Here is a 24,765-nt window from a genome sequence, read left to right as displayed (position 1 = left end):
TTTAATATTATGTTCACTATAAAGGAAGTACCTAAAGGAATTCTCTCCTCTGTGGCAGAGCAGGTATTAAAGGATGAATTTGGAGTTGAGAGGTATTAAATTGGTAACTAGCACAGACATTTAGATTGTTTTCAATTTTTCACTGTTATGGTCAATGTTGCAACAAACATCCTTCCTTATGTTCTTTTTGTATGTATGTATAAAGACTGTCTAAAAATTATATGTAGGCGTGAACTTGCTGAGTCATATTTTCAGAATAAGATTAACAGGTCAGTGGGCATGCATGTTTATATGATGTTTGTTACATATCATCTGATTTTAAACTAGTGTAATGGGACTAAAAGTGTGTCTTCCTTAAGCCTTCAGCCCCTATCATCCAGGGTCAAGAGCAGTCCCCAGTAATCCACTCCTCTTTACTCCCTAACACTTGTAGCCTCCTCACCTCTTATCAGTCTTGAATCCACTAGGGCTAATTTCATTATCCCTTATCCCTGTCAGTCACCACAGGAACCCCCAGGTATTTGCCCCTTCTGTCTCCTATACTCCTAGCTGCTATAAATCTCTGAACATTCCCTGCTCTGACCCTTTTTCTCATCCCTCTCTGACTCTTGAAACTCTTCCAATGTACCTTCTGGAATTCATAGTCCATCAATCTTGTTCTAGTGAAATCCTGGGGAAAAGGGAAGGGTTAGAACACTGACTGTCTGCAGCCCTCTGAAGTGTTAGCTCTTACTGCTCCCATGACCTCCTACCATTGGGCCTTGTCTTTTCATTATTCTCCCTCTCTTCTTCCTAATGCCCTAATACTTTGAATCTTATGCCATTAAATTATATCACACACTACCCATCATTGCAGCTGTAAATATCTTAGTTCTTGACTCACTATTACTCTTCAGTTCTAACTCCTCTGTTATTCTTGATAGTTTCAGTACACTTATGTTGAGGATCTTTTCAGTTCTTAGGACTTTCAGTTCTTTGAGCTCCTGTCTTCCAGTGAGCTTCTCCTCCGTACTTCCTTGGTCACATATGCCCAATACCTATACTTTAGACCCTGTCTCTATAACTTTAGTTTCATTCTTCCTGCTCTCCAAGCACTAACCCAGTCTTTCTACCTTGTGCCATCTAGAAACCTCATCCCCCGAAAACCAATCATTTGATTCCAGGACCTCTGATCCTTGGAACCCTTAAATATATTAAGTTTGAACTGCCTTTTAGACACTGGTATGGGTCAATCAATATATTAGTCTTGATTTCAGGAGAGAGAAGTAGAGCTGGAGAGTGCCTGGAAGAAAACATGAGGAGCTAGCAGGATACCTACCCCATATTTCGGCCCAGTGGTATACAAAGGGGTGTGTGAAAGCAAACAGTCATTACTTGAGAGAGCTGCAAGGAGAGCTGTGTCCACAGGGGACAGTCAAGTTTCACCTAATTTGTTAAAGGCTATACTAAATGTATGTCCAGGGTGCTTGGGAGTACAAAAGTAAAGATATGCTGGCATTTAGAAGACCAGTTAAGAGGCCCTGGCCATTGTCAAGATGTAAGGAAGTATTAGAAATGGAGAAAATATATGAATATGGGAAAATTTATGAGATCAAATCAGCAAGGATTAGAACTGATTGTCTCCAGATTTCCTGTTTGGGTGATTAATGAGTGATGATACCCTTAACTTAAATAAGCATTATTGAAGAGAAGAATATATTTAGGGAAAGGAGAAAGAAGATCCCAGAAACAAATCCATACATATATGGACACTTGATTTATGACAGAGGTGACACTGGGACAGTTGGATGTTCATATGGAGAATATGAAAGAATTAGCTCTTACTTCACAAAAATCAGTTCTAGGTGAACTGTAGTTTTTTTTTCAGCTTCAGTAAGGTATAATTGATAAATAAAATGGTAAGATATTTAAAGTATACACATGACGATTTCATATACATGAATTGTAGATTTAAATGTGAAGGCTAAAACACTAAACTTTTAGAAGGTATGCAGTTAGAACATCTTCATTTTTTTAAAAGGACATAAAGGGAATTGGAAATACATAAAGGGAATTTTTTGTAAAGGACATAAAGGAAAAAGGTAATACATTTGAATACATTAGAATTTTTAGTCACCAAAAGGTACCATGAAAAGGCAAGCCACAAACTGAGAGAAGATAATTATGACGCTTAAAATTGACAAAGGGCTTGGATTCAGAACATTTAAAGGACTCCAGCAAATCAATAAAATAAAAAGATAGTATGATTGAAAAATGGCCAAGGGACTTGAGCAGGCAGTTCACAGAAGCAATCCAAATGGCCAATAAGTATGTGAAAAGATACTTTAATCTCATTAGTAATTATGGAAATGCAAAATAAAATCACAATGAAATGCCATTATATTACTGTCAAACATGGCTTAAATTAAAATGACAGAACAAAGTATAGATAAGTATATGAAACAGTGGGAACTCTTAAGCATCACTGGTGGAACTATAAATTGGTACATCCATTTTGCAAAAACAGTTCGGCATTTTCTTAAGTAAAGTTTAAAAATAGACTAGAGCACAAAAGGTCATATATTGTATGATTCCATTTCTATGAAATGTCCAGGGTAGGCAATTCCATAGGAACAGAACGTAGATTAGTGGTTGCCAGAGTCTTGGGGGAGAGCAGAATCAGGAGTGACTATCAACAGGTACAGTTTCTTTTTTGAGTGATAAAAAATGTTCTGGAAGTAGATAGTGGTGATGGTTGCACAGCTTTGTGAATATACTAAAACTGCTACACTGTGCACTTTGAAAGGGTGAATTTTATGATATGTGACTCATCTCTTTTTTTTTGGCCACTCCACGTGGCTTGTGGGATCTTAATTCCCCGAACAGGGATTGAACCCGGGCCCCCAGCAATGGAAGTGCAGAGCCTAATCACTGGACCACTAGGGAGTTCCCTACATATCAGTTTTTTAAATTGAGAAAAACTAAACTCAAGTATTTAGAGCTGCATATTTAGTTGGTAAAGCTATAAGGAAATGATTGCCGTAAAAGTCAGGGTAATGTTTACCTTTAGTCAGGATGGGGAGGGGTTTTGACTGGAAGGATTATGTAGAGGGATTTCGGAAGATGGCATTGTTAACCTGGATGGTATTTATACAGGTGCTTGCTATATAATTATATTACTTTATAACTAGCTAAACTGTATAAATGAAACAACTAGTTCAGGGTCAACTCACAGCTGAAAAAAATGCACAACCTGAGAGTTGTGAGTTAAGTTTTATTTGGGGCAAAATGAGGACTATGGCCTTGGAGACAGCATTTCAGATAGCTCCAAGAAACTTCTCCAAAGAGGTGGGGGGAAGGTCAGTGTATATGTGATTTTGTTAAAGGGTGAGTACATGCCATCAAGCACATATTTTTGCAGAAGGTTTCTGCTAGTCTCGTGAAGGTTACTGTTAGTTACAAGGAGCAGACGTCACCATGAAGGATTTTAGTGCTTTTCTAGATACGAGTAGATGCAAGAATTGGGTTCATAAAATCTTCTCCTGAAAATATCTAACCAACTGAAAACCTGTTCTGCCAGTTTTCCCTAGAGCACAGAGTGCCTCATTCCTGATCTCCACCCTGAACTCCTTTCAGGGAGTGTTGATGGTCAGCAGCTGCATCCGCTAATTTGATCCTTGTAGAGGTAGATGGCAAGTGCCGGTTTGTAGGTGACAGCTCCCAGTTGTTTGTTTATATGTTTTATTATAACTTGTTTTGCTGGGATGGATGATTACTTGTCTTTGACTATTTTTTCCAACTGCTAAACTGTTTGGTAAAGTTGAAAAAGCCTGCTTTCTGGGCTGCTGGATTTTCCATCAATTTTTTGTCCTGTTGAGGCATTTCTGGTTGTTTTTAAGGAAAAGTTCTTCTCAATGACGTGTTGTGTTTTTTTTTTTTCTGGAGCCAGAACTGTGAATGTAATTCAGTAAGAAGGGTCAATTTAAATATTTTCTTCAAATGTTAGCAGTCTAATATCTTGATCTTCCCTCAAAAGAAGAGCAATTCAAATTATTGATTTTATTCTGTCACAATCTTCGTATTAGTAATTTTTGGCTGTTTGGCAAAATGAATATTGGAGAAGTAGAGAAAACACAGTAAGGTAGCACAAACTTTTTAGGCCTTAGCACCTGTATAATAAACAATTTCTACAGTTTTTTATCCCAGGTTCCTGGCATGGAGCTTCTAAAAACCTTGGAATTTCCTGAGTGATAGAGTGTCTTTGTTATGCCAATGAGGTAACTCAGGGTAGCCCCCTAGATAGCTTCAGGATGGTGGCTGGTCATCAGGAAAACCACCCATATGATTAGAAAGTTGGGACTTCCGTCCAGACCAACCTCATGGGGAGGGGAAGGAGCTGGAGATTGAGTTCAATTGTGTAGCCCGTGATTTAATCAATTATGCCTGTGTAGTGAAACTCCATTGAAAACTGTAGATACCAAAGCTCTGAGTAGAGCTTCCTGGTTGGTGAACACATTTATGTGCTGGAAGGGGGACGTACCCAGGTTCCACAAGGAGAGGACACAGGAGTTCTGCATTCCTTCCCTGACTTCACCTGTGTACATCCTCTAAACTAAATTTGTAATAGTAAATATAATACTTTCTGAGTTCTGTGAGTTGTTCTAGTGAATTATTGCAGCTGGGGGAAGGCAAGGAAACCTCCAAATTTATAGTCAGTGGGTCAGAAGTATAGGCACCTCCCTCCTCCCAAGATTTATGGCTGGTATAGGAAGTGAGGCAGTCTCGTTAAAGACTTTGCCCTAAACCTGTTGGGTCTGTGCTTTGTGTGGTTGGTGTCAGAATGGAATTGCAGTACACCCAGTTAGTGTCAGAGTAGTACCTTTTTTGGAAAGTGTACTGGAGCCTGGCCAGTTGGGAGGAATGCTTGTTATAATCTTTATTATTTCATCAGCTTCCAGGTGGTAGGAATCCATTGTTATTTACCCCTGAACCAAAGATGCTTTTTGCCAAAGACTACAATCACGTACACAGAGATCTGTTTTGGACTATGTCTGGCAACTACCCCCATAACTTGCAAGCCATTTCCTTTCTGTGATGTTGGCAGTATTTGGTATATAAGATGTTGAATTGTGAACCAACTCTAAAATGTTCTAACGAACAAATGTATAAACCTTAGTAACTGATAAATTAATAAGTACTTCATTGACACTGGAATAAAGATGTACCATATGGTGCCCTTAATTCTGGTAAATGCCATCAGGGGTTCAAAAACAGGCAAGCAGGGACTCCTCTGGTGGCTCAGTGGTTAAGAATCCGCCTGCCAATGCAGGGGACACGGGTTTGAGCCCTGGTACAGGAAGATCCCACATACCGCGGAGCAACTAAGCCCATGAGCCACAATTACTGAGCCTGCACTCTAGAGCCTGTGAGCCACAACTACTGAGCCTGCGTGCCTAGAGCCCGTGCTTCACAACAAGAGAAGCTACCACAATGAGAAGCCAGCGCACCGCAACGAAGAGGAGCCCCCGCTCGCTGCAACTAGAGAAAAGCCTGCACGCAGCAACAAAGACCCAATGCAGCCAAAAATAAAATAAACAAATAATAAATTTAAAAAAAAATAAGCAAGCAGAGGAGAAAGAGGACATAGTTTAAAACTCAGAAAAAGCCTTTGATATAGAAGCTGTTGCAAACTAACTCTGGGTGAATACGGTCCGACTTTGGCTTTATGGAGGCCTTAGTCATCTATCATTTGACTTATTGAAGAAACCCCTTAATTCCTTTTCTCTTTCTACTGAGTCCAGTCTAAATTTTTTTTTTTTTGCATTACGCGGGCCTCTCACTGTTGTGGCCTCTCCCGCTGCGGAGCACAGGCTCCGGACGCGCAGGCTCAGTGGCCGTGGCTCACGGGCCCAGCCGCTCCGCGGCATGTGGGATCTTCCCGGACCAGGGCACGAACCCGTGTCCCCTGCATCGGCAAGCAGACTCTCAACCACTGTGCCACCAGGGAAGCCCCAGTCTAAATTTTGAAGCTGGACATTTTTTGTGATATATCACTGTGTACCTGTCATTCTACTGCTTAGAATTTTCGAATAACAGCATTCATCGAAGTGGTTCTCTAAAGGTGATCCCCTTGGGTATGGGGGAAAAATATAAAAACTTTTACTTTTCTTTTTTTTTAAATTTTATTAATTAATTAATTAATTTTGGCTGCGTTGGATCTTCATTACTGTGCCTGGGCTTTCTCTAGTTGCGGCGAGCCGGGGCTTCTCTTCATTGCGGTACAAGGGCTTCTCATTGTGGTGACCTCTCCGGTTGCAGAGCATGGGCTCTAGGCTCATGGGCTTCAGTAGCTGTGGTGCATGGGCTCAGTAGTTGTGGCTCATGGACTCTAGAGCGCAGGCTCAGTAGTTGTGGCTCACAGGCTTAGTTGATCCGCGGCATGTGGGATCTTCCTGGACCAGGGCTCGAACCTGTGTCCCCTGCATTGGCAGGCGGATTCTTAACCTCTGCACCACCAGGGACTGACTTTTACTTACTTTTTATCATGAAAAATGAGGATTAAATTAGGCTTTACTAGTACTTAGGTATAGATCAACACTGGTACCCTCATTAGATCCATTTGTCAGACTGTGTCATAAATTGTATGTAGCATATCATGAACAAAGAGTGGTGTTCCACTGTACCCCCTCGGTCATTCATTTCCCTTCAGCAGACTGCAACATATTGCAGCTTACAGGTGAATTTTTACAATATCTTGTAGAACAGTGTGGAGGGACTTTTGGAAAGTTTGTATAAGAAGGAAATTTACTGGTTGTAATATGCTGACTAGGAGGTATTTGCGGGGTGAGGGGCGGCAAATACTCCTATCCCTTCAGGGTGAAGGTGACATTTTAACAATGAGTGAAAAAGTAGCTACAGTTTGAAAGAAGTTTGTGCCACAGAGAGAGCATTTTGAAAATGGATGTTTTGAAATGTTCCCATCTATATGTGATTTTATTGACAAAAATGATGCCACCTATTGAAACAGGTAAATCTGCCACTTTTTAAAAAACATTGGAAATAGAATATTTTTTATCTTCCAAATGAAAAGTTCAATAGATTTTGAACCTATTTGTTAAAAATTTAAAAAAACATAGGGACTTCCCTGGTGGCACAGCGGTTAAGAATCCGCCTGCCATCGCCAGGTACACGGGTTCCATCCCTGGTCCGGGAAGATTCCACATGCTGCGGAGGAGCTAAGCCCGTGCACCACAACTACTGAGCCCATGCCACAACTACTGAAGCCTGCGTGCCCTAGAGCCTGTGCACTGCAACTACTGAGCCCATGCACTGCAACTCCTGAAGCCCCCGTGCTCTAGGGCCCGTGTTCCGCAACAAGGGAAGCCACCGCAATGAGAAGCCCGCACACCACAACAAAGAGTATTCCCCGCTCACTGCAACTAGAGAAAGCCCGCGTGCAGCAACAAAGACCCAATGCAGCCATAAATAAATAAATAAACTTTTAAAAAATTATTAAATATTTCCATTAGTTTCCAAGAAAAACTGCTTGACAGCACAGAAGACAGAAGAAAATTTTATCACCCTTTGAATAGAATTGAAATGATCTAATAAACAAAGCCAATAATGTACTACTTTCATTGGGAGCTACATGTCTGTGAGGTTTATTTTCCACCTATAATAAAACCAATCACAAAATCTAAATTTAAAAACCAAACTGCAAAAGACCTAAGATTTCTAAAAATATGAACCATCTTCAGTCACACTGTACTTTTTTTAAAAAAGCAAAAAGTTGTATAACATGAATAAAATAAATTTTAATTTTAAAAATATTTGTTTTAAGGCATGCATTTTGATAACTTTTGACATACTTATACATCTGTGAAACTATCACCACCATCAAAATAGTGAATATGTCCATCATGTCTAAAAGTTTCTGCAGTGTCCTTTTATAATTCCCTCCATCTCCAGGCAACCACTGATCTGCTTTCTGTCACTTATAGATTAGTATGAATTTTGTAGAATTTTTATCAAAGTGGAATCACATAGTATGTATTCTTTTTTTTGTCTGGCTTCTTGTCCTTTGCATTTCCATGTGAATTTTAAAAGCAGCTTATCCAAAAGGCAACTGGTGGGGAAGGTTGTGCGTGAGTGAGGGCAGGGGATATATGGAAAATCTCTGTACTTTTGGCTCAGTTTTGCTGTGAACCTAAAACTGCTCTTTAGTCTTTTTTTTTTTTTTTTTTTAAGGCAGTTGGGATTCTGATTATTCTAAACGTGTAGATCAGTTAGGGGAGAACTGACTTCTTAATATTGACTCTTCTTACTCATGGGCTATTTCCCCATTTATTTAGGCTGTCTTTAATTTCTCTTAACACTGTTTTGTATAGCTCTTGTACATCTTTTGTCAAGTTTACCTCTTAAGTATTCCATATTTTTAATGCAGTAAATGGTATTGCTTTTATTTTCAATTTCTGATTGTTGCTAGTATATAGAAATACAGTAGAGTTTTGTATATTGATCTTATATCCTGTAGCCTTGCTAAACTTGCTTATTATAAGTAACTCTATGGTAGATCCTGTCAGATTTTCTACATAGACGATCATGTTGTCTATGAATAAATACATTTTTTTTCTTCCTTTCTGATCTGGATGCTTTTTAAAATTTCTCTTTATCGCCTATTTCACTCACTAGATCCTCCAGTACAGTTTTGAATGGAAATAGTGAGCATGGACATCCTTACCTTGTTTCCGATCCTAGACCATTTGTCTTCACCATTAAGGAAATGTTAGTTATGGGTTTTATCAATTTAAGAATGTTTCCTTCTATTCCTAGTTTGGAGAAAGCTTTTATGAAAAATGGTTGTTGGATTTTTGTCAAATGCTTTTAATGTGTCTAATGCAATGATATTACGGTTTTTCTTTTTTAGCCTATTATTATGGTGGGTTTTATTCATTGATTTTTTCATATTTTAAACCAACTTGTATTCCTGGGATAAACCCTACTTGGTCATAATGTATTATCCTTTTAATATATTGTTGGATTTGATTTGTTGAAATATTGTTGAGAATGTACAATATATTCATCTTTGGCTGGTTTTAGTATTAAGAGTAATGGTAACTTCATACAATGAGTTGGGAAGGATTCCCTTCTCAGTTTTCTGGAAGAGTTTGTGTAGAATTGTTATTATTTCTTCCTTAAATGTTTAGTAGAATTCTCCAGTGAAGCCATCTTGGCCTGGAGTTTTCTTCGTGGGAAGGTTCTAAAGAATAAATTTAATTTCTTTAATAGATACAGGGCTATTCAGGTAATCTATTTCTGAATGAGCTTTGGTGGTTTGTATCTTTAATAAAAATTTCAATTCCATCTAAGTCGTCAAATTAATTGACATAAGCTTGTTCATAATCTTGCCTGATTATTCTTCTGATATCTGTACAATCTGTAGGATGTCACCTCTTTCATTCCTGATGTCAGTATTTTGTGTCTTCTCTCTTTTTTTCCTGATCAATATGTCTGTAGTTTATTGATCTTAAAAGATCTGTATATGGTTTTGCTAATTTTCTCTATTGTTTTTCTTTGGTTTTTAATTGATTTCTTCAGTTATCTTTGTGCTTTCCTTTATTCTGGGTTTCATTTGCTCTTTTTCTTATTTCTTAAGATAGAAGCTGAGGTCACTGAATTGAGTCATTCTTTTCTAATACCGGTATTTAGTGATATAATTTTCCCGCTATGGAATTGCTTTAACTGATATGATATGTTTTCATTTTTATTTAGTTTAAAATACTTTTCTAATTTCCCTTTTCATTTCTGCTTTGACCCACAAATTATTCAGAAGTGTGTTGTTTAGTTTCCAAATATTTGGAGATTTTCCAAAGGTCTTTCTGTTACTGATTTCTAATTAAATTTCATTGTGGTCAGAGAACATACTTTATATGTCTTGAATTCTTTTAAATTTATTGGATCTTGTTTTATGGACCAGAATATGATCTTTCTTAGTACATGTTCCATGTTCACTTGAAAATAATGTATATTCTGCTGTTGTTTGGTATTTTTTCCTTAAGTGTTTGGTCAAATTTCAGTGAAATGTCAGAGACTGATCTTTCTTTTTTGAATGATTATGAATATTGATACTTTCTTTAATAAGTTCTTTCTTCTTTTAATCCAGTCTTACAATCTCTGTCTTTTAATTGGGGCTTTTAGACTATTTACATTTACTTACTATTGTTGTTGATATGGTTTGGTTTAAATCTGTCACCTTCCTATTTGTTTTCTAACTGTACAATCTGTTTTCTCTTCTTTGCTCTTTTTCTCTCTTATTTGGGGTTTAGTGTCTTTTATTCCATTTCATATCCTTTATTGGCCTGTGAGCTATAACTCTTTGTTATTTAGTGGTTGGATTAGCATTTATAGTATATATCTTTATCACCATACTAAACCACTTCACATATAGCGTAAGAATAGTACTATTCCATTTTCACCTCCCAGCCTTTATATTATTATCTTAAACCTTTTTACTTTCATATATGTTATAAACCTTACACCACCTTATTATTTTTGTTTAAACATTATTATTTTTAAAAGACATTTAAATAATAAGAAAAAAATCTTACATATTTTCCCATGTAGCTAACTTTTCCAGTGCTCTTCATTCTTTTGTGTAGATCTATATTTCCTCCTGGTATTATTTCCCTTCTGCCTAAAGGAAATTTTAAAAATATTTCTTGTAGTGCAGTCTTCTGTTGAGGATTTCATTTGGCTTTTTTATCTGAAAATATCTTTATTTCACCTTTGTTTTTTAACAGTATTTTAAAAATATTTTCACTGGTGCAATGACTTCTGAAACTAACTGCCCAGAATTAGGCGAGACTTCTCAGGTTATGGGCACAGTCCTCCACAAAACTATCATTACTTTAGACATCCATGCTTGGTGATTCCCAGGCCACCCATAATTCTGACCAATTGGATACAAATTCAAGGATTCCCACTACCTCCTCAGGTTTAATAATTTGCTAGAATGACTTACAGAACACAGGAAAGCACTGTACTTACAAATACAGTTTTATTATAGCAAAAAGGGTACATTAAGAACCAGCCAGGGTCTTCCCCGGTGGTTCAGTGGTTAAGAATCGGCCTTCCAATGCAGGGGACATGTATTTGATCCCTGGTCAGGGAACTAAGATCCCACATGCCACAGGGCAACTAAGCCAGCATGCTCTAGAACCTGCTCACCACAACTGGAGAGCCCACGTGCCACAACTACTGAGCCTGTGCTCTCTGGAGCCCACGCACCACAACTAGAGAGGCTGTGTACTACAACTACTGAGCCTGTGTGCCGCAACAAAGAGCATGCGCACTGCAACTAAGACCCAATGCAGCCAAATAAATAAATAAATAAATAAAAGAATCAGCCAAAAAAAGAGACTTATAAGGTGAGGTCTGAGAGGGTCCCACATGTGAAGCTTCTAGTGCCTTCTCTCCATGAAGTCTAGATGCATCAATCCCCCCGGCACGCTGATGTGTAACAGTACGCAGAGTATTATTAACCAGGAAAGCTCATCAAAGCTTTGGTGTCCAGAGTGCTTATTGGGGTTTCATTATGTAGGTGTGATTGATTCATTGGCTATGTGATTGAACTCAGTCTCTAGCGCCCCTCCATTCCGTGGAGGTCAGAGTAATATCAGATGGCTTAAAGCCCCAGCCCTCTAGTCACATGATTGGTCATCTCATTTGCATAAACTGTCTGGCCCCACCATAAATAACAAAGACACTCCCATCACTTGGGAAATTGCAAAGATTTAGAGGCACATTCCCGGGAACTGGGGACAAACGCCACCAGATTCTTTATTACACAATAGCTGGTATAGAATTCTAGGTTGGTAGGATTTATGTTTTTTTTTCATTAATTTAAAGATGTTGTTCCATTGCCTCCATGCATTGTTTTCAATGAGAAGTCTGCTATAATCCTTATCTTTGTTTCTCTGTATATAACATGTCTTTCTTACCCCCATCCACCTCCCAGCTGCGTCTGAGATTTTTCTTTTTATCATGAGTTTTGAGCAATATGATTATAATGTGCTTTGGTATAGTTTTCTTCCTCTTTCTCTCAGGGTTCTTGGAGATTCTTAGATATGTGGGTTTATAGTTTTTTTTTCACCAAATTTGGAAAACTGTCAGCGATTATTTCTTCAAATATGTTTTTCTGCTCCCCCACTCTCTTCTCCTTTAAGGATTATTAGTTTGCTTGAAGTTGTCTCACAGCTCAGTGATGTGCTGGTTTTTATTGTTGTTGTTGTTGTTGTTGTTTACAGCTTTTTTCCCTCTTAGTGTTAGTTATTTCTGACATATGTGTGTTCTGTGAATCCCTAGCTTTACTGTGAGCACCTGGAAGATTCATGTTCTTCCCGATAACCATCACCACACCTGGTCCTTGGAAGGCTGGCCATTGTTTGTAGGATATTCATGTCCGGCGATTTCCTTGAGGCTTTAGCTGGGTGGTTGTTTTGGGTTTTTTTTTTGCGGTACGCGGACCTCTCACTGTTGTGGCCTCTCCCGTTGCGGAGCACAGGCTCCGGACGCGCAGGCCCAGCAGCCATGGCTCACGGGCCCAGCCGCTCCGCGGCATGTGGGATCTTCTCGGACCGGGGCACGAACCTGTGGCCCCTGCATCGGCAGGCGGACTCTCAACCACTGCGCCACCAGGGAAGCCCTAGCTGGGTGGTTTTGGGAACCAACAAAGGGCATCTAGTTTTACATGTCATGGATCAAACTGAAGATACTTTTTAATCTCTGAGATGACACTATTTTAAAAGAATAGGGATTTTTTTTTTAAGACCTTGATAATTCTGAGGAGGCCTGATTCTTTTTAAGTCCTGCCTAAGGAAACAGTTTTTCCAAATCACTTTTCTCACACCCTGGTGGCATGTGCCAGCCAGGAGGTGGGATAGATTGTAGGAGATAGCCCTAGACACATGGGAAACCCAGAGCTGGTACTAGGTTGAGAACATAAGGTTGTACACCTCATTGGGGATCCCTGTCAAGGGGATGAGTGGAAGCTGAAAATGCCTCTTCTTCACTAGTTCTCCTAAAGAGAGTGCCTTTATATAATTGATATAGAGGTGCTGCATAGGGTAGGGGGGCATTGTTTGAGAGGCTGGTTTTTCCAAGATCAGTACAGAAAGGCAAGTGCTATCCACACCTGCTGAATGGAGATAATGAGAAACACTTGGGCAGCTTCGTGGCACCTTGGAACAGTCATACCCTATACAGGAAATAAACTGCCCAAGAAAAAACCAGGGCATGGTGAACTACCAGGTCCCTGGATAGCAGTTCCTCAGAGCCAGTGTTGGTTCATAGAGGTGAGCACAGAAGTGGGGATGTGGGCAGGCATTGGCAGAGTGGTTAGCACATCACAGAGTATGGTGCTTACTTCAACATGATTTTTGGGTAGAGACATGTTGACAGTTCCTCCTTAAATACCAGCCCCCAGCTGGAAGTTAGACCAAAGAAGTATGGCAGGCTTAGGTTTGAGAATTGTGGTCATAGCGCTAAGGTAAGCACACAGTTTTGTTCAAAGCTTCTGAGCTATAAGTTTACAAGTTATAAGGAACATGTGAAAACTAATAAAGGGATAGAGGTAATTCCTACACTGTGAAGGGGTTGGGCATGCTTTGCAGCCTTGGGGGCCTTGTGTATGGACTGTTTAAGGAGCACTGCTGTCCTGAGAACTTCATTTCCGCTTAAGCACACGTATTTCTGGGTTAGCCCCTTGGATGCAGTGTGCAGAGATACATGTGCCAGAGACTTTCAGGCCAGGAGTCCCGTTGCCCTTTGAGAAGTGGGAGCGTTTGGCCGTGCTATCTGTACTGAATGAGTTCAAGCCTTTGGAAAGTTGGGTTAACTTGAATAGGCAGATTGGAACCTGAGGTGTTCCAAGGAGGGCAGGTTGATGCTAGATCTAAAACAGATGTCTGAGAAGCATAGATGGTTATAGGCAACTTGGGAACAAGGGAGAAACCTCTGGGCTGCCAGTTTTTGCAAAGAGAGAATCACTAAACTAATGGTGGACCTGGAAAAATAACCATATAATGCTAATTGCCTATGCTAGGGGCTGATTTCTTCCCTGAAGGTTATTATCATCTTAACCCTCCTCAGAAGCAAACCTCACAGAGGATTTCTTTTACTTTCCTTGTCCACAGGTAACAGTCCTTTGGACAGCCCCCGGAATTTCTCTCCAAATGCACCTGCTCACTTTTCCTTTGTTCCTGCACGTAGGTAAGTTGATAGAAAAACTCCTCTGTGACTAACATGTGTGGCATTTGCATGAATGTCAGTTAAATGTCAGCTTCCTCCTTTGAGGCACTTCCCTTCCAAGGTGTTACCTTGGTGTTACCAAGGTGTTACCTTTGATGGTCTACCAGCCATCAAATTCCTTTCCTGCTTTCCTCGCCCAGGTCATAAACGTCTTGTTCAAGCTTTGCTTTCCAAACACCGTAGGTATTTGTGTTTGAATGTTCAAATGGGCAAGTAGATATTAGAAGTGAATTTATTTTATAATCTTAAGCACAAGCCCCTGGTTTCCTGAGGGTATGTTCGAAAACATTATACTCTTGACTGAAAGCTATCCTAGAGTGATCAATGACAAAATGGGTTCTCCTCCCAGGAGGACCCAAAGTTATACTCTTATTCCTCTAACTCAGGTAGTTCCAGGGAGCTAGAAGAGGCCATTTATGCCTCCCTCCTTGGGGATAAAGAGACTACCAGATCTTCACTTATCCTCCCATGAATTTAGAAAGATTTGGTGTGTTGCAGAGCCGTGCTTGTATTCCTCACATTTCACTTATTTCTGGAAATGATATCAACTTATCCCTGGCCCATGGTAGCAATCCTGACAGTTCAGCCCATTGCCAGGGTATCACCTGGCCTCTGGAGAAGCAATGAGTTGACATGAGTCAATCCATATACCAAGGCTTCTTCTTTTTTTTTTTTTAAATACATTTATTTATTTGTTTATTTTTGGCTGTGTTGGGTCTTCATTGCTGCATGTGGACTTTCTCTAGTTGCGGTGAGTGGGGGCTACTCTTCGTTCTGGTGCGTGGGCTTCTCATTGCGGTAGCTTCTCTTGTTGAGGAGCACGGGCTCTAGGCGCACAGGCTTCAGTAGCCGTGGCATGCGGGCTCAGTAGTTGTGGTTCATGGGCTCTGGAGTGCAGGCTCAGTAGTTGTGGCGCACGGACTTAGTTGCTCCACGGCATGTGGGATCTTCCCAGACCAGGGCTCGAACCTGTGTCCCCTGCATTGACAGGCGGATTCTTAACCACTGCATCACCAGGGAAGTCCCCCAAGACTTCTTACACAAATTATTTACTTTTCAGAACATCTCTAAAATTCTTTCTTGGCAGCGTTCACATTCTTTGACTTTATTTATTATTTTAAAAATATTCTTGGTTGGAGTCAGTCTTTGGTATTAAGACCTCCAGAAAAATCATGGCTCCAGATTTGGAGCCTCTAATGGTTGGAGAATGATATATACATCTTGAGATCAGAGTCGTAGTAGTAGTACTCCGACTACTTTTTTAAAAGAGCTAACAGAAAAAGAACAGATTCCTAATTTAACAGCATTAACTCACTGTTAAAATGGCAACCCAGAAGAAATCCACCCCCTTCTTCTCCAGGATTCTATGCAGCTGAAAAGGTCATGGACGGGTTGGGAAAAGTTTGATGGCTGACTTGGGTGCCCCTCCTGACCCAATTGCCTTATTCAAAGCAAATATCGTCAAGAGTTTGTTCCATGGACTCACCTCTCCTACCCTGTGTAACTTCGTTAGTTAACTAAGGATCCAGATAGGAACACTTACAGTATAGGTATATAATGGATGGATGCATTTGCTTTCCAGCCCAGCTGAAAGTCTAACTTATCTCAGACTTCCTGCCTTGATTGTGTTTGAACTCTAGCCTCAGATTAGGTCTGAGCTGGGACAGTAGGACCTGTGACCGTTCTCTGTAAATGGCATTGAGTCATTTCCCATTCATTCAATAAATATTTACTGAGTACCCAGTAAGCCCAGGCACATGCTGTGTACTTAGTTATATAGTGGGAAGCAGACAAAGCCCTAACTTTATAGAAACTTAGTAGACTTAGTAGAGTCTGTGCACTTGTTGTTCCCTTTGAGGGAATGCTGTTCCCTCAGGTCTTCACTTAGTTAACTCCTTCTTGTCTTTCATTTCTCATCTTAAATGTCAACTCCCCAGAGAGGCCTTCCCTCACCATACAATATAAAGGAGCCCCCTCATCATTCTCCAGCAAACCATCCAGTTTTATTTTCAAACTAGTACTTTTCAATGCCTGATACAGTTACCCCTCGGTATCCAGAGGGGATTGGTTCCAGGACCCTGGTGGATACCAAAGTCTACAGATGTTTAAATCCCTTATATAAAATGGCATAGTATTTGCATATAACCTATGCACATCCTCTTGTATACTTTAAATCATCTCTAGATTACTTATAATAGCTAATACAATGTAAATGATATGTAAATAGTTTTAAATACAGTGTGAATAGTTGCTGGCATGGAGCACATTCAAGTTTGGCTTTGTGGAACTTTCTGGATTTTTTTTTCCCCTGAATATTTTTGATTCACTGTTGGTTGAATCTACAGATACAGAACCCATGGATAAGGAGGGCTGACTGTAGTTTCTTATTTGTTTTCTGTTTCCTCTCAACCAGAATCAAAGCACCTTTAATAGAGATGCCTTAATATGTTGAAAATATGTCTGCTAGTATATAATAAGCACTCAGTCGGTGCTTATTGATTGAATGAGTGGTGGGGAAGAATAACGAACAAGCAAACTAACAAATATATTGCTGTAACCTGTGATAAGCACCGTGAAGGGAAAGAAAATGATGCTGCCTAAAAGAGTAGGAAGGGAATGAGGCTGGAGAGTCTGTACTGGGTGGTCATGTAAGACCTCTTGGAAGGAGTGACTTTTAAGCCAACCTGAAGGATAAGAAGGAGCCTGCCATGTTGGGAGTGAGGATGCAGGTGTGTAGACCAATCCATGCAGAGGGAATAGCATGTTCCATTGGTGTCCTGTGTCTGCATCATTCCCTGGGCTTTAGGAGTAGGATCAGCCGGGGGCTTTGGGACCTGGTATTACCACTGAGATCCACACAGGTCTGTGCTAGGTGGCCTGAAGTTTGAGTCGTATGTGTGGAAGACAGAGCCCCGGGCTGTCCCTTTACCAGACATAGTAGGAAAAGTAGCTAGGTATTGGTGGGTGAGGGGAGGAAGACTTCAACCCTGCGAAACAAGGTACTCAGGAATTGTGTTTCCTATCACTGAAGTTGGGCATGAGCTTTATAGCATCACATTAGTTTGGAATATCACACAAAAGGCAGATTTAATGAAACTGTAGGGATAGACCCATTAGTCACACAATTTCACTACTAACTTACACACATTCATAAACGAAAGGTTTGTCTCTGCCAAGCTAGACCAAATGCCAGGTGTCAAACAGAGCAGTCTCTCTGGTTCCCTTTGATTCTCACTTTAACGTATGTCTTTTCACTACAGCCATGGCCACAGAGCAGACAGGTAATAGCGGACGTGATGGGGAGAGGGGCTGGGAAACTGCTATGCATGGCCAGACAGTATGGTTTGTGGTTTCATGCTTGGTGAGAACTGGCTGTGATGAGTCTTCTCTGAGTGTGGGTATGAACATTTGGCCTTTCATTTCTATCAAAGAGGCCCTAACGGAGCCCCCTCTACCTGCTGGAACCAAGGCTCCGTGCTCATATGTTTAGAAGGCAGGATTTGCTAAATATTTAGTTCCAAGCTTCTGAGCATAGGAACAGGTCACCCTCATTCCCACAACTTTCCTCAGTCACCCAGTGGGATGACCAGGCAGAGGAAATGGAGGCATCCTGTAGTGGCATTTCTGACTCTGGTGGTCCCTGCTCTTCAGTTTACAGAAAAATGGCTGCCATTTTGGTTCCCATTTCTTTATGAAGGAGGAAAAATCGCCTGTGGAGAAGTGTATCTGACAAGGGTTTGGGAAATGCCTCCCTGAGTTAGACTAGTCCCATCTTTGCTGAGCTCTGTTTTCCTGGAATTGACTTGCTTCCTTGTGTAGAGCTCTCAGGACCCAAAAGAGAGATCAGAAAGAATATCATGTTTGAGCAGCCTCCTGGACATTTCTTTGCCTCAGAGACTAGGTTCCAGCAGGACCGGCTGCCTGGGTGGCATGAAGTTTGAGTCATGTGCATGTGGCATGGAACCCCCGGCTGTCCCCTTACAGAACATAGTAGGAAAAGCTGCCTGGTATTGGTGGGGGTGGAGAGGAGTGCTTCCAAAAGAGAAGCCCTGGCAAGATTCATTCCTTTTTTTCCTTCTTCCTCTCCATGCCTCCCTGCACCCACCTTTAACTGTGGAGCCTGGAACAATTCATCCAGATCTCTGGGTCTTACTGTTTTCTCTGAAGATTGAGAGTATTGAACTTAACTTCTAAAGGTCCTCCACTGCTAACGTTCTTAGGTTCTGTGGGTCACATCAAAGAAGTTTTTCTATAACTTCAACCAGAGCAGGCTGTACCCCTAAGCTCCACAAGAAAGAACATTTGTGTTACAACACATCCTGTAGTCCAGGAAAGAATCACTTGTCCATGTTATAAAAGCTTCAAACCAGACACTTGCTTGATCTTTCTTCTCTAAAGCAAAGCAGATAACTGTGGTTCTCTGTGATGAGAGCTTCAGAGCACATCCTCTAAAGAGCAGCTGGAAGCCTGCCCCAGAGTCTCATATATGGCCAAGCTATGCCACTTCACTCTTCTTTCATAAGGTTGCTGTCACTCTTTGGCAAACATTCTCAAAGATTGGATTTATGAGTCCTAATGGGTTCTGGGTAGCCTTTGACTATTTGCAATCTATTGATTCATACTCAGACCCAGGTGGTAGTTTCACTTCTTCCTGGTTTTCAACCCAGTGGCCTGGGGAACACCAAAGGACCCTTCACATGGAGCCTTCAAAAAAGGAACTAGCATTTCAGTGGTAGTTCTCTCCTTGTGATGATGCCTTTAGCTGCAGTCCTCTGTCATTGCTTCTCTGTCATTGCTAAAAGTGAATAAGTTGAGAGTGTAAAGATTTTTATTCCAAAACCATAGTATTGCATAACAGATATTCTTATTTAAAGTTATGGACTCCTTTATAGTCAGAGATGTCTGTCTTTGCAGTGGAAAACACACAACAATAGGCCCCATGTAGGAAAGAGATATGAAAGCAAGTGCTGGACTGAGCAGTACTGTCTTGAGACAAGAAAGAGCCTACCAATGAATCAACTGCCCCAAAAAACCTGATGGAAAGACAGGCAGGTCCTGGGCTCAGGGTGGGGTTCGGTAGAAACTGCCTAACATTCTTTTCTTACATAGGACTGATGGACGGCGCTGGTCTTTGGCTTCTTTGCCTTCTTCAGGCTATGGAACCAACACTCCTAGCTCCACTGTCTCAGTAAGTAGCCAAATCTGTGGCCGTACCTCCTTCACCCTGAGGAAATACTTCCCTACAGGTATTGCTCCCTGTCCCTACAGTGTTGCAAAGTGGTTCTCAACTTTTTCTCCAAAGCCCAACTCAAAGAGGTTGCTTGGGATGAGGCTGAGAGGGACAGAGGTCTGGTGGCCTTTAACAGCCATAGTCAGATCCATTAAATGCCTTTGGAAAGAATTAACCAGCATGTTTCTGAGCGTCAGTTATTCCTAGTGGAGTCAGAAGAGGGCTTGAGGATGGACTTTCGCTTTGCCCACGAGGCCAGGCACAGGCACTCCTAAGCACGGTTCCCTTGCTCCCCTATTTTATTTGTAGAACTGCAACCAAGAGCAAATAACACCACCCCCCACCATGTCACAAAGGCCTGGTAGACCCTCCTCCAACTTTTTCACCTTTTCCTTTCAGAAAAGAAGGGAAGGATGAATGTGATTTGATATTCAAGTTTGATTGTATATCAGCAAAAAAAAAAATATTGGGCCTGTCTCTAAAACTTCTAGTTATGTCTCTTTTAGAGAAGATTTTAGCCTAAAACACAACAAATGTCCTAACTGCCACCATGCACAATTGACCCTAAAATGAGTCTTCCTCATTGAGCAACATTTAATTGAAGCCAGGATGACAAGTTGGCAAGCACGTTCTGTAAAGGGCGCATATTTTAGGCTTTGTAGGCCGCAGACTGGATGACCCGTTTCTCCATGTCTCCCACCATTCTTCAGGTCTTCTCAGCTCAGTTTGTATTCATAAATCCCAAGCAGGTAAAAGAAGTTATCATTTCCTCCCTTGACCTAGATATTACTCTTTTTAAAAATTTTTTTATTATTATTTTTTTGGCCGCTCTGTGCTGCAAGTGGGATCTTAGTTCCCCAACCAGGGATCAAACCCGTGCCCCCTGCAGTGAAAGCACGGAGTCTTAACCACTGGACCACCAGGAAAGTCCTAGATTTTACTCTTAAATTAATCCAAAGATCTCACTGGTCTTTTGGCAGCTGTTTAGTTTCAGATCTTTCCCTAGTAAATATCCCTTCCCCATAATCCTTTACTCAAACAGGTGATTTTTGAGACCCAAAGTAAGAGTCATGTATTTATTATATATATATTCCTGTTCAATAAGTTTTAATAGACTCAACCCATTGCTCCAGCTTATTTTATTGGAATACCTTAAAATACCAATTTTTCTTCATGTTAGTTGCAGTTGGGTGAGAATACTTTTTGCAACTTCTATCCAAATCATTTATAAAAATGTGACCAAGACAGAGCCTCATGAAAACCTCCCACTAGCTGTTTACAACTTTATGTATTATAGGATTCCATGAGAGAAGTGTGCACTGTAAGTCAAAAAAATTTTTGATTTCCCACTTGGTATTAAGGCTTACGTGTGGCAACGGTTTTCTTGGTGTGGTACTGCAGCTTTGAGTGTAAGTGAATTTAACCCCAGATCCTTCATCAGTTGGTGAACAGAAGTTGAGGCAATAGTGTTAGATTTGCTGCTGCTGTAGCCAGTCTTGTCAGGTAAGGGCAGGAGTTCACTGATCCAGGTGCCGACCAGGGCTGCCATGGCAATGGCTGCATTGGTGGGATGCCTGTAATAGCACAGCTCGCTCCCTCAAATTGTCTCTTGTGATTCTGGAATCTCAATCGTTGGGCCATGTTTAGAATTCTTAATTGTTTTCAGGTCAAGTCTAATCTTTGGGTTCTAGATCTAAAAATAATTTTCTTCCCTGCTGGATTTTCTTGCCTATTGGTGTCCCTAGAGCCTGGGCAAAGCCTTCACAGCTGCAGCGAAGCCAGTTGCCCTCTGGGTAACAGCCTAAAGGAAACATTGCTGAGCCATCCTGGGGCTCTCCCAAGGTGTTGTAGAAGGCAAAACTTATGGGGATGTCATTTGTAGGCTGGGCATACCTAGAACATTTCCTAATAAGCCAGGAAGCATGATTTATTAATTACTTGCCATTCTAACTAGCCAGAAGCTTCACTGAGGGCAAAGGGTCCACGTGGAAGAATCTGCTTTTTGCCACCTAAAGAGGCTCCCTAGGTAGTTGGGGAGCTGTCACACCTCATGAATGTCTGGGTCTGGCCCCCTGCAAGGCTCATGAAGGATAATAGTATCTTGGCTTCATCTGAACAGAGCTCTGAAGGATAGAGATGAACGGGATCATGTACAGTGGAGACTCAAGGGAGCAAGGGAAAGCATGCTGGCTGTGGGCTGACTTCAGGTTTACGTTGACTGGGGAGCCACTGACCATTTTCAGTCCTTCTCCACTTCTAGACTGCCTTAGACATGTCTTTAATGCTTTTTAAAAATGTTGTCCCCTCTAGTCATCATGCTCCTCGCAGGAAAAGCTGCACCAGTTGCCCTTCCAGCCTACAGCCGATGAGCTGCACTTTCTGACAAAGCATTTCAGCACAGAGAGTGTACCCGATGAAGAAGGACGGCAGTCCCCGGCCCTGCGGCCCCGCTCCCGCAGCCTCAGGTGAGGGTGCTCTCCACCCACTGCCCTGGTACCCATGGAGTTCAGCTTGTCTGCGCAGCCTAGGAGTCAACAGACTTATTCCATAAAGGGCAAGGTAGTAAATAATTCACACTTTGCAGGCCATATCGTCTCTGGCAGCTACTTACTCTGCTGTGGTGCAGAATCATCCGCAGACATTATGTAAACTTTATTTATAAAAGCAGCCGGCGGGCCAGATTTGGTCTGCGGGCCGTAGTTTGCCAACCCCGGGCCTAGCACGTAGGCACAGCTCAAATGAGTCAAGTGCAGTGAAGCTCAAGCCCTTTGGTATTGGGTACAGCTCAACTCACCATCACAAGAGGTGCCTGAAGATGCTGTCAAGGGGTCCCTCTTTTTCCCTTTGAAAGTAGCTGGCAGTAGAAATGTACTTTGGACTCCATTCAGTAAAAGGAGAGTAATAGTATCATCCATTCTGATGGTTACCTGGCTGCAGAACCCAGAGGCCCAGCATATATAAACTAGGCCAATTAAAAAAGTTGCTTCTGAGGACACTTGAGGCTGACTCGGGCAAGAAGCCCATTGCAGAAGCAGAACTAAATGCCCATCTAAATCTGTCTCATTTCCCTGAATCACCTGGGCTCATCAAACCAAGCAAACCTTAACAGCTGATTTATCTGTGTATTCCATAGATTAAATCAGCTCTTCTCTTTGGCATTAGGTGGTAAATCTGTGCCAGAATTGCAGGTTAAGGGAGAGGGTGGAGAATAAAATGATCATGGCTTTAAGTGATCGAGCTCAGATTTCCAGGGTCCCTGGGAAATAAGAAGTTGGTTCACATGTTCAGGGTGGAGGCCCAGAGGAGCAGTGCCTTCCAGAAAGAATCCCCTCAGGTCATGTTGGCACTGCAAGTGCCAGTGAGCTGAGCCAGACCACAAAGACTGGTTCAAGTTCAGATTGATGAGAACAATGACTGGGACTGCAGTGCAAAGGGTCAGACATACAAATGAGGGAGTGTGAAGTGTGGAGCCCAGTGTGTTTCTTTGTCTCATACAGAGGAATGTCTGAATCTTGGTGCTCTTCACACTCCACACAGAGACGGGCACCTTTTAGGCCATTTGAGACTGAGAGGACTACAGTACCTCTGGGAAATCCCTGAGAATTACTCTTAAAAAGCTGGGTAATGTGCATTAATGTAGCAGGCAGACCATGGCCTACCGTAGGGAGGAAAGGCAGAAAAGAATGGTTCTGAACATAGCTCAGCTGGGATCACATGTCGGGCACCAAACTGGGCAGGACCCAAATAGCCATTCAGTTGTACGGCTCAAACTCTGAATCCTTTAAGAGGATGTAATCACACATGGGCCAAAGGGGAAGATTTAGATGACCCAGGTTTATGATTCACTACGGGCTGGCTGGACTGGCCTCGTTCATCCCCCAGGTGAGAGCTAAGTTAGCCCCACTGGATGCAGCTTGTTTAGAAAAGATACAGGTATACACTGTCTTCCTTTGGTTGTTTTGGTGGTGGTTTGATTTGATTTGATTCCTAGAACATGCTGGGGTATGCCCAACCCCACTGGCCAAAGCAAAGAAGACCCAGAGAGTCCTGTTCTGGAGGAAGTGATCCTAGAAGAACCACCAGTGGCCTCAAGAGTGGTCTCCTCCTGTCTAGGCCTTTTCAGGCCCTGGCAGAAGTCTTTGTGAAGGCCAGGCCTCTTACAGGAAGGTAGTCTAGCTCCAGATGGCACACTTTTGAGCTGAACAGTGCTGGCAGCTCCAGGAATAAGAAAGGCTCTGGAACTCAGCACTCCTTAAGGTGGGAGTGTGTGGGTGCTGCAGACAGTGGGTGGGCACGGGCTCTGGGGATGGGCATCTTTCTCCTTGAAGGTTCCCTGGCACTAAAGTAACACAGTTGTTTCCTTCTTATTTAGTCCTGGACGGTCACCAGTTTCCTTTGACAGTGAAATAATAATGATGAATCATGTGTACAAGGAAAGATTCCCCAAGGTAAGGATCCAGTTTAAAGGAGACTGGTAACGCCTCTGAGGATGCCACCTCCAGCCAGCCCCAGTGGGAAGACTGGGGGTGGGGGAGTCGCCAGAGGCAATCTGGAAGGAGATCAGGGAGGCACCAGGAGGAGGAGGACACAAGCATGTGAGGGCTTTCAGACTGCTGGAGAAGAGGAAGGCAGCAGAGGACTTTGAGTTTGGGGATCGTACTTGCAGAGCCTCTATTTCTCCACTCCCCAGAGAAAGGGGTATCCAGAGGGAAATGTCGAAAACATATCCCACTGTATATTAGTGGGAAGGAAAGAGCAGAGACCTTGTTTCTGACCGTGCACATCAGGATCCATGAGTCGGGGTCCCCCAGAAGGAGATTTGCCCTCTGAGAGCACCTTCACTTAATGCAGATTTCTAAAGCAGCACTCCCATTACCAAGCACAAACAGAGCTACGCTGGAAATTTCCTCTGGCAGGAAGTTGGCCAGAGAGAGCAGTAGGGTGGGAGACAGCTCAGAGTTGCTATTCACATTTGGACTTGTGTTTTCAAGTAGGGAAATGCTGAGGGAGGAAGGTAGGTTACTGTCCTGAGATGGTTGAGAAATGGTCTTCACAACTGCAGTTTGACTGTAAACCTCCTTGTATGTGGAATGAGGGCCTTGTTTTCCATTTGCATTTCTTTTGAACACCACACGCCTAAACACTCTGACCTGGCTTTCTAATGATAGGCCCTGTTCCTGCAGAACACAGCCAGTTCTGTCCGAGAGAGAAGCAGGGCCTGACGGAGGCTCCCTCTCCATGACAACAGC

At 42.0% G+C, this 24,765-nt stretch overlaps 1 protein-coding gene across 9 annotated transcripts in view; it reads left to right on the top strand.

The window, feature by feature from the left end:
- MAST2 (microtubule associated serine/threonine kinase 2) overlaps nt 1-24,765 on the top strand; it is a 201,080-nt gene that overhangs the window by 155,000 nt on the left and 21,315 nt on the right. For 7 of the 9 annotated variants that reach the window (XM_060140181.1, XM_060140182.1, XM_060140183.1 and 4 more), the window contains 5 exons: nt 14,172-14,247; nt 17,547-17,567; nt 19,396-19,474; nt 21,827-21,981; nt 23,889-23,964. In XM_060140181.1, coding sequence (XP_059996164.1) covers nt 14,172-14,247; nt 17,547-17,567; nt 19,396-19,474; nt 21,827-21,981; nt 23,889-23,964 — 407 coding nt within the window. The remainder of the gene's footprint in view (nt 1-14,171; nt 14,248-17,546; nt 17,568-19,395; nt 19,475-21,826; nt 21,982-23,888; nt 23,965-24,765) is intronic. The other 2 variants (XM_060140186.1, XM_060140185.1) reach the window with 1 other exon arrangement.

Source organism: Lagenorhynchus albirostris, chromosome 2 (genome assembly GCF_949774975.1).
Source record: "Lagenorhynchus albirostris chromosome 2, mLagAlb1.1, whole genome shotgun sequence".
Taxonomy (NCBI): Eukaryota; Metazoa; Chordata; class Mammalia; order Artiodactyla; family Delphinidae; genus Lagenorhynchus; species Lagenorhynchus albirostris.
This window is presented reverse-complemented; position numbering and strand designations above follow the sequence as displayed.